At 36.6% G+C, this 10,000-nt stretch overlaps 1 protein-coding gene across 5 annotated transcripts in view; it reads right to left on the bottom strand.

Annotated features, from left to right (window-relative positions):
* Positions 1 to 10,000, bottom strand: part of LOC106868269 (dystrophin) — a 111,884-nt gene that overhangs the window by 31,241 nt on the left and 70,643 nt on the right. For all 5 annotated transcript variants that reach the window (XM_052970287.1, XM_014913465.2, XM_052970288.1 and 2 more), the window contains one exon: positions 6,937 to 6,998. In XM_052970287.1, coding sequence (XP_052826247.1) covers positions 6,937 to 6,998 — 62 coding nt within the window. The remainder of the gene's footprint in view (positions 1 to 6,936; positions 6,999 to 10,000) is intronic.

Here is a 10,000-nt window from a genome sequence, read left to right as displayed (position 1 = left end):
AAAAGCAATTAGCCAGACCCTTCCGTGTGTGCAATACCATTATTCCCTTAGCAGAAAGACCTTCACCAATTAGTGTCTGCCTTGGCAGGGTTTTCTACAGCTGTGTGCCCTTCCAAGCACCAAAGGTAATTGTTATTGTTGTAAAGAAGCGGAAAGGGATGCGTGCGTTAATGTTTGGATGAGTGAAACACGGAGCGGAAGAGTAAAGGGCTTTGTAGTAATAAGAAGTGTATTTAGTCCTCGGTTAATAACTCAGATACTAGTATCCAGCATTCAATAAAGCAAATCAGTAATTATGTTGATTAAAATATGTCTAATTAGATTATAGGATTTCTTACTAGATTAAGATAAGAGGAAAAGAAAAGATAAAAAAGTGGGACAGAGAGGGTGAAAGGAGAGTGGAGGGGGTGGCAGAAAGAGAGTCTGTGTTGTGTATATGTACACACAGGAGGAGGAGGGGAACTTGCCAGTTTACTTTGATGTGGTAGAGTTCTTTTCAAATAATTTGTCTATTTATTGTCCATTCTTTGAAACTGCAAAAAAGATCATCTGGAATGTTCCTATTTATTTATCTACCTAGCTTGACATTCTTTCTGTTCAATTCAGTGAATATATATATATATTAGAGAGAGAGAGAGAGAGAAAGAGAGAAACAACAACCCAGTCCGTTTGTTCTCATTGCTCCCCTTATAGAAATAAATATCTCAAACGCAACATCAGAAGAAGGTTAGTTGAAAGGGATCTGTTCGAGAAAGGTTTACACTTTCCTCAGCATTGCTAAGATAACAAAGCAACCAATAAACATCAATAGGAAACGACAGCAACAACAACAACAACAATACCAGTAACAAAGACAAACTAAGGAGGGGAGGAGGGGTGACTAATTGCTGAAGAGAGAGAGAGAGGGGGGGTTGGCTGCCGAAGGGGGTTTTCTATTAACATTCTCTGAGAGACAAAACAGATAACAACAAATTATTATAAGGACTTTTTAAAAATCTTTTAAAACAATAAATTGAGAGAGTTTTCCATGAAAGGGTAGTGGTGGTGGGTAGGGACGGAGGCTAAATAAATATGTTTGAGCTTAACGGATCAAAGTCTGAGAGCAACTTTAAGGTTATTATCACAAAAGTGATTTACAGTCTGTACAACTGAATAAGGATTTAGTAAGGACTACATTAACAAAGATTTATCTGTATTATTGCCCGACCGCGTGGAGGCACAATGGCCCAGTGGTTAGGGCAGCGGACTCACGGTTGTAGGATCGCAGTTTCGATTCCCAGACCGGGCATTGTGAGTGTTTATTGAACGAAAACACCTAAAGCTTTACAAGGCTCTGGCAAGGGGTTGTGGCGAACCCTGCTGTACTCTTTCACCACAACTTTCTCTCTCTCTTTCTTCCTGTTTCTGTTGTACCTGTATTTCAAAGGGGCCAGCCTTGTCTCACTCCCCAAGAACTACATTAAGGGTACACGTGTCTGTGGAGTGCTCAGCCACTTGCATGTTAATTTCATGAGCAGGCTATTCTGTTGATCAGATCAACTGGAACCCTCGTCCTCGTAACCGACGGAGTGCCACACAACGCCTGACTCCACCCCAATATCTTTACTCTTATTTCTGATTCTTTGACAGTTATCCAAGGACACAGATTTGAAACGGTGCAGAATCAAGAGCAGCAGTAAGACTCTCTACAATACCTTTGGTAGTGATGGAGGTGATGACGGTGACGACAACGATGATGATGATGAGGAAGAGGAGGAGGAGCTTATTGTGCACAGTGCTCAGGTGTAATACAACTCGTTGGAAAAGAGCAAATTGCGAAGACAGAAAGTAGCAAATAATTCAGGTGATGCTTCATTTAAACATCAAATTTTGCTTTACTTATCATACATTTGACTTATAATTGTTGAAGCTTTATATGTGAAAATTTATTGTAATTTTCATAAATTTTATGTAAATTATTAATCAAATTATTTTAATAAAATTAAATTAGATTACAAAAATAAATCTAATTATGATTTCCTTTGAGACTTCTAAACTTTGTGAAACAATATGGAGTTGCCTTAAATAAGCAATCGTCAAGACCAATAAACTTGAATATTAATGATATTACAGGAGTCCAAAGGACGGCAAGAAGTTGATTGAATTATTCCAGCAAATTAGCGTATATATTATTTTATTAATCAACAAGTCAAACACTAACAATAAATTCAAATCTGATGAAATACGAACTCTGAATAGAATTACCAAAATTAAGTAGAAGGTATTTAGTTCTTTTACTCTACCATTCTTGTACATTTTAAATCTGGTAATATTCACATTATTTATATTTGTCCTCATCTTGTTTGTTGTTAACGCAATGTTTTGACTGATATACCCTCCGGCCTTCATGAGGTGTCTTGCGGAAATTTCGAACCTGGGTTCTCATTCCTAAGGTATTTTTCGACGTTGTTGTTATTATTATTATTATTATTATTATTATTCAGGTTACTGCTTGGAATTGAACTCGGAATCTTGGGGTTAGTAGCCCGCGATCTTAACCACTACGCCATATGCCCATGGGTGTAGTGGTTAAGAGCGTGGGCTACTAACCCCAAGATTCCAGGTAGTGACATGAATAATAATAATAATAATAATAACAACAACGTCGAAAAATACCTTAGGAATGAGAACCCAGGTTCAAAATTTCCCCAAGACACCTGCTGAAGGCTGGAGGGTATATCAGCCAAAACGTTGCGTTAACAACAAACAAGATGAGGACAAATATCCGTCAAATGTAAATAATGTACATAATTCCTCATCTCTTAAATATAGAACTGTATTATAAGTTTCTACTCGCTCTCTCTCTCTCTCTCTGCCCCTGTCTCAATGAAAGCCATTTCACTGGGTCAAGTCCCAAATTTGTCTAGTCTTCCTTGACTGCGTTTCCTTCCTGCTCCAAACTTTATAACAAATATGAAGTCTAATCTCTTCTTACTGAAACTCTGTATCTTGAGAATAAGAAGCCTTGTGTATTCCTTTGCAATAATTGAAAAACCAACCAGTTTCCAGAAACACCAACCAGTTGCCACAACTTTTTAGCTTATAACATCTGAAAAGTTTTATGTATTGTGGTAAATGTGCCGGGTGAAATGCTTAGTGGTATTTCGTCTGTCTTTATGTTTTGAGTCCAAATTTCACTGAGGTTGACTGTCATTCATCCTTTCGAGTTTGATAAATTAATTACCAGTTGCGTACTGGCGTCGATCTAATTGACTGGCCCCCTTCCCCAAAATTTTGGGCCTTGTGCCTAGAGTAGAAAAGAATATTATTTAACTGCTAAAGCAGTAGGTCAAACAACTAATGGACAAACTGGTACCTTCATCTTGCTGGTGGACCAATATAATCATTATCTTCATTTGCTCATTACTCCCTCCTTCCTTAATGGTGTAGATAAACCTGTCCTTTCCATCCTCTTCCTCCTCCCCATCCTCTTATCCTCTCCTCCCAGTTAGATCTACTGCTTCAATGAGGTCTCAAAAATATTTTCATCCAGTACACCTATCCAACCCATGTGACAGTATGAAAGAAAAGAACAATGTATAATGATGATGATGATGATGTACATGAATGAGGTGATTTTTTGTTTGTTTGTTTGAAGTAATCATTTCAAGTGTTATCTTGAAATTAGAAAGGCCAACAAAATCTTTCTTTTAAGGAATAGCAGTCTCCATGACAATGTAATTGTCAAGAATCACCTAACCTAGATGCTTGCTGAGATCAGTGGCAGAAAGGCTATCTGCAAAGGCCAAGCAAAGTTTCTAAATTCTAAGAGACCAACACAAAACAACACTGCTGCACAACAAAACATTTCTAAGTCTATAACAAGAAAAAAAAAAAAAAAGAGTGGATAAATACTGATATGAAAGTTATAAATAAGAACCACATGCTGAATGTGGTAAGTGATATGAATTGACATAAATAAACCTGTCTGAGAAACGATGTGCTGATAAGAAATAATGTGTTAGGAGTATCTGCCTTTCAGCACAAACATCAACACACACACACTTGTAAAAGAATGTTCAGCCAGTTTCATAGCTTTTATCATCAATGGTGACATTGTGTTGAGTCCCTGGGCAAAATAAGGGTCTTGTGCTTCAGCCACACGATAGTTCAGGTGCAAGGTATGATAAAGACACCTGAGTGATTACTTTAAAGGTATTATTCAGTTTCTTTGGTTCTCCCCATTTGTGTACTACCAGTTATCTGTATTGGGTGGAGAATGTGTGACTCATGGACAATGGGTGCTTACCGAAGAGTGAGCTAGTGTTTAGTGCCACACAAAAGGTGTTTTGTTATAAGAACTGAATGCTGTTGGTATCAAGCCAAACGTGTGGGAAGCTGCAGTTGCAGAAAGTTTAAAATCAAGTACAGGGAAGCCAGACACCAACTTCCTTGTTGGACACAACTAGAACAAGCTATCATAACCTTTCTGAGTTCAAATCCAGCAGGGGTTAACTCTGCATTTTGTCCATCTGAGTCATAAATAAATTATAAAACAAAAATACTTCAATAGAATAATTTGATAGATTTAATTATTTGATTTTACGGAATAAAATTTGTATATAAATGATTGCAGATCAGCTCTGTTGGCATTTTCCTAGAAATCTTGGTATCCATCTCTGACAGGTGAAGTGAGTAATGTAATGTAACCAGGCTTAGTAAAAGAACTAAATGCAGGTAAAATAAACGAATTGATAAGTCAGAAACAGGTAGTCTGATCATTTATTCACTCCTCTGGTTTTTCTCCACAAATTCAGTAAAGTGATGAGGTCAGTTCGCTTGATTTTGTTCTCTCTCTCTCTCTCCCTCTCTCTCTTAGCCTTGTAATTATTTTGGTGAATTTCATTCTCGTAAATGTGATACCATAGAAACTGAAATTCCTTATTCTTTTCATTTATATTTCTGCAAAAATCCTCTTCAAAAAAATAAACAAAGTTCTATATTTAAGTGATGAAGAATTATGTACATTATTTACATTTGACGGATATTTGTCCTCATCTTGTTTGTTGTTAACAGAACGAGCCTGGTGCAGCTATTTGGTTCACCAGTCCTCAGTCAAATCGTCGAACACATGCTAGCATGGAAAGCGGATGTTAAACGATGATGATGATGATGACAATGTTTTGGCTGATATACCCTCTAGCCTGGAAGGTATATCAGCCGAAATGTTGTGTCAACAACAAACAAGATGAGAACAAACATCCGTCAAATGTAAAGAATGTATTTTGAGTAACCCTAGTAACTTTTGTTCCACTCTAAAATTACCGAATCTTAATTACTTATATATAACATTTATTAAATTAAAGTTTGTGTTGCAGAAATTCTGAGAGAAGATCTTCCCACAGTCTATTAAATTCAAATGATGGTTTTCTTGATATCAAAATTCTACATAATAAAAACCTCAGGGAGTTGAAAACCATCTGTCGGTAACGTGATCCATCACAAACCTCTTGGAAACAAGGAAGTGGAAGAAGTTGGTATTCAGAAGAAAAAGAGACAAACGTATTAGGAAATTAAAGTAAAAATAAATAATCTATAGATAACAATATAAAGACATTAACATAATATATCTTATACAGAATGGTGTGGAATAGTTGCTGGGAAGAGATCTTCATTTTAGAAAAAGCTGTTAAGAGTTTAACTCCATCAGTTAACAAAAAAGGAAGCCCTGCACCAAAAACATCTGTTATTTCATTTAACTCAAAGTAAATGGAAAAGTTGTTGTGTCGATAAAGATAAGGCTGTTTACACAAGGGGCCTTACAATAGTTCAATGGTTTATAAAAAAGGGGGGAAAAAAAATCTTTTCCAAAATGCTTTTTTTTGTTAAATTTCAGTAATGGTAATGATCTAGGTTTTCATATTTTTTTTGTACAGGAGTGGCTGAGTGGTAAGTAGCTTGCTTACCAACCACTTGGTTCTGGGTTCATTCCCACTGCGTGGCACCTTGGGCAAGTGTCTTCTACTATAGCCTCGGGCCGACCAAAGCCTTGTGATTGGATTTGGTAGACGGAAACTGAAAGAAGCCCGTCGTATATATGTATATATATTTGTGTGTGTGTGTGTGTGTTTGTCCTCCCACCAACGCTTGACAACCAATGGTGGTGTGTTTACGTCCCCATAACTTAGCGGTTCGGCAAAACACGGTCGATAGAATAAGTACTAGGCTTCCAAAGAATAAGTCCTGGGGTCGATTTGCTCGACTAAAGGCGGTGCTCCAGCATGGCCGCAGTCAAATGACTGAAACAAGTAAAAGAATAAAAGAATCAAATCTAAATATTTTAAGATATATTTTTCTTTAACAATTATAAAGGCCTGCTAGTCTGAAACAATAGACACTCATTTGTATCAAAATATCTCTATTTTTGCAAATGTTTTTGAGATCTGAACTACAATTAAAAGGAAGGTATAAAAGTAACAGACATTATTGCTAGAAACATGGCCAAAGTAGATTTAAAGACCAAGATTTCAGTGACAAAATAATGGTAATAATCCTCTACAGCAAATATTTTGTCATGTTTCTGGGTAGGTCACTTTCTCCTTCCTACGTTGCCCTTTAATTATACAACTGTTGTTAGGAATTGATATCTTGATAGGATGCCAGACAAACTAGAATTTTAACATTTAGGAGGTGAGATTTATCTCTCGACCACATCATCCCAGGAATCTGGAGCTCAGTTCTGATTCTGAAAAGAACCCAGGTGACTGTGGATCCAACAGCTAAAGTAGATTAGAAGAACTTAGCGAAGGAGGCAATGTAACACCAGGGAAAGGACATAAATAACCAATCCCTTGGCTAAGCTGTCCAGGATATAGTTAATTGATATCCAACCATTTCCTATTCTCTGTGAATTTAAGAAAAATATAAAAGAGTCGTAGGAATAATAAATCTACTTACTTAATTCTTCCATGATTTTAGAATAAAGTGGATGGTCCCAGGATGTACGCTCTGTCATACAACTGAAAGTTAAAATGTAAAAACATGAAAATGAAAAAAAGTTATTTATTTTGGAATCATACAATGTCAAAATGTCTGATAAAAGAATTAGAAATTTTTTGTTCTCTTTTAATTTTCAGACTGGTTTATGTCACACAAAAGTAAAACGGACTTGAGGTTCACCTGTAAACCTCTTATATTTCAGAGGTATCAATGACTTTGGTCACTTGGTTAGTGTCCACTGTAGATAACTGCTGACCATGGTAGTGAACACACAGGTACTGAATGCAGAGGAAGTGAAAATGAAGTAAACATGTCTTGCCAGGTGTGTAATGTTTATGACAAACTGAGAGAAAAACCAGGTAAAAAAGTAATTAGATGTAATGTACAGGAGAGATGACTCAATATAAAGTGCAGACATGTAATGTGTGTGAATGATGATTGTCAGGTGAAGAAGAAGTGTCAGGATATATCCGAGTAGGAAGGAAACTGTGGAAGAGGAAAACCAAAGAAGAAAATGGTTAACGGAACACAACAAGTGGTGAGTTGATGCTTTGAGGAGGAGCCATCCACTTTACCATGTGGAAAGTGGATCTAGAAATGATTATCAAGATGATGATGGTGATGACATATCAAACACAGGAGTCTAGACATGGCTGTGTGGTCAGGAAGTTCACTTTGTAATCAAATGGTTTGGGGCTGAGTTCCACTGCATGGCACTTTGGACAAATGCTTTCTATTGTAGCCCAAGGCAAACCAATGCCTTGTCAGTGAATTTGCTAGGTAGAAACTGTGTGGAAGCCTGTCACATGCACACGTGTGTGTGTGTGTGTGTGTGTGTGTGTAAGCTGGCATCTTAGTGTTTATGTTTGTCCCTCAACACTTGACAACTGGTGTTGGTTTGTTTCTGAGCCTGTAACTTAGAGGTTCAGCAAAAAGGAGATCAAAAGAACAAGTACCAGGGGTTGATTCCATCGGCCAAACCCTTCAAAAGATGGCCCTCCCAGAAGAGCCATAATCCAATGACAGAAACAAGTCAAAGAGTGTACACACACACACACTCATACAGAAAAGAAAATGACTAAAGCAAAACAGGAGTTCTTAACTTTGTCCTTTTAGCACAAGCCTACAAAAGTTGGAAAAAGGGTGTGATGGATCTAATAAAGCCGAGTATATTACTGGTACTTCTTTCCATTGACTTGTGGGAGAGCAAAAACAAAGTTGATACTGATACGATTTGAACTCAGAACTCCCTGTAATTCCTCACCAATCCCTAAGGGGTCCCTTCAGACTCCTTTCGGCAACCTCTGATTTAAACTAACAATAAGTAATGACAATCTTATGGCTTCTGGTTTTGCTACAAGACTATAAGTTTTAGAGAGGAACACAGTCAACAGACTTTAAAAAAAACCCAGACTATTTTACGATATTGACTAGCACGTATTTTATAGGCTCAGGATATTGATAGCACTTGTGGCATTTGAATCCAGAACATGACAGTAACTAAACATCCCAAGACATTAGTAGATCAGCACAGCAGCATATGGAAGAGACTGCTGTCTTTTGTATAAAAGTGATATCATCAGGGGAGGGGGAGAACTTGGTTTTCTAAGAGATTATTGTTAATTTGAGATAACATAAACTGCTGCCAGAATTCAAATTGACAAAAATGGCTAGTGTTACCAGTAGCAGGAGCAGAGACAGATTAGTGGTGGTAGTGGCGGTGGCAGTCGGGTTGATTAGTAAAAAAGATTAATTCTGAGATAAACAACAGTACATCAAGAAATATGATTTTTAAAAGTGTGTATGTGGAGAAAGAAAGAGAGAGAGATGAGAGGGAGAGAGGGAGAGGATTAAGTCTAATGAATATTGACACACCCTGTTTCAAAATGTGACATGACCAGCTCTTCCCAAAGTGGATTTGAAAGAGGAATTATATTGATATTATTACCTATCAGTTAAACCATCATAGGTTAGTCTGTATCTTAAAAAAAGAAGAAAAAAGAGAGAAAATCTGCCTCCCACCCCTCACATACACACAAAGATACTACTTGTAATCATGATTAATTCTTTGGCAAGATAACTGAGCTGAAATCATGATAAATAAAACAGTTGCATAAAAAATTAGATTTATAAGAGAACTTTAATAACCCTTTCACATTTAAACCAGCCGTATCTGGCTCAAATATCCTTTCTGATTCATGTTCAAAATGTCAAGATCTGGCTTCTCACACCTACCCTACAATGTCGTTCGAAAGATAAACAGTCATACCACCAAAATCTCAAAGTTGCAAGATAATGCGTGATTAATTCAAAAGAATCTTAATAAACAAGGATTAAATTTGGTAGAGATATCTGAATGCTGAAGGGTTAAAACCCATGTGTATTATCATATATGCTCATTATTATTATTATTATTATTTTAATGAATCACTTGAGCAAAAAAAGTATTTTACATTGATTTAAAAGACTAATGAAGTCAAAAGTGATTTTATCTTTCTTCATTCTGGGGTCAACAGTTTTAGATTTATTCTTAACTGCACCTATCACTGGTTTAGAAGATCGTTAATTAATTCCAGTTTGACAAAGCTTTGCATTTGCCAGTAATTTTATGTTTTGATGTTTACAAATAAGAACAGCAGTTCTTAGTGGGCTTTGAATGATGGATTCTATGGCTGTAACTGATGAAGCGCAACCATGCAGAAATGCCTGCTTTGCAGTCTCATGATGTCATTGATAACCCAGCTTAGTAAGTTTTCACACACATTGTCTATAAGGGGAATTTTTTTTTTTTTGAAGACCCTTGCTGTAGTAAAGGTCTTTCTGTAGTTGAGCGCACACAACTATGTTAAATATAGATCTACACAATCTGCCCCCATTGAAAAATGGATATTAAAATAATGATGATGATGATGATGACAGTTTAATGGAAATAGTTTTCATTTATCCACATCACTAAAAATAAAACAAAAGAAAAGATAAACAAACAGAACAGCTGTTTACTTTTAGTGGTGTGACTTAAAAA

The sequence above is a fragment of the Octopus bimaculoides genome, chromosome 8 (genome assembly GCF_001194135.2).
Source record: "Octopus bimaculoides isolate UCB-OBI-ISO-001 chromosome 8, ASM119413v2, whole genome shotgun sequence".
Lineage (NCBI taxonomy): Eukaryota > Metazoa > Mollusca > Cephalopoda > Octopoda > Octopodidae > Octopus > Octopus bimaculoides.
The sequence above is the reverse complement of the archived record's forward strand: the minus strand, read 5'-3'. Positions and strand labels throughout refer to the sequence as shown.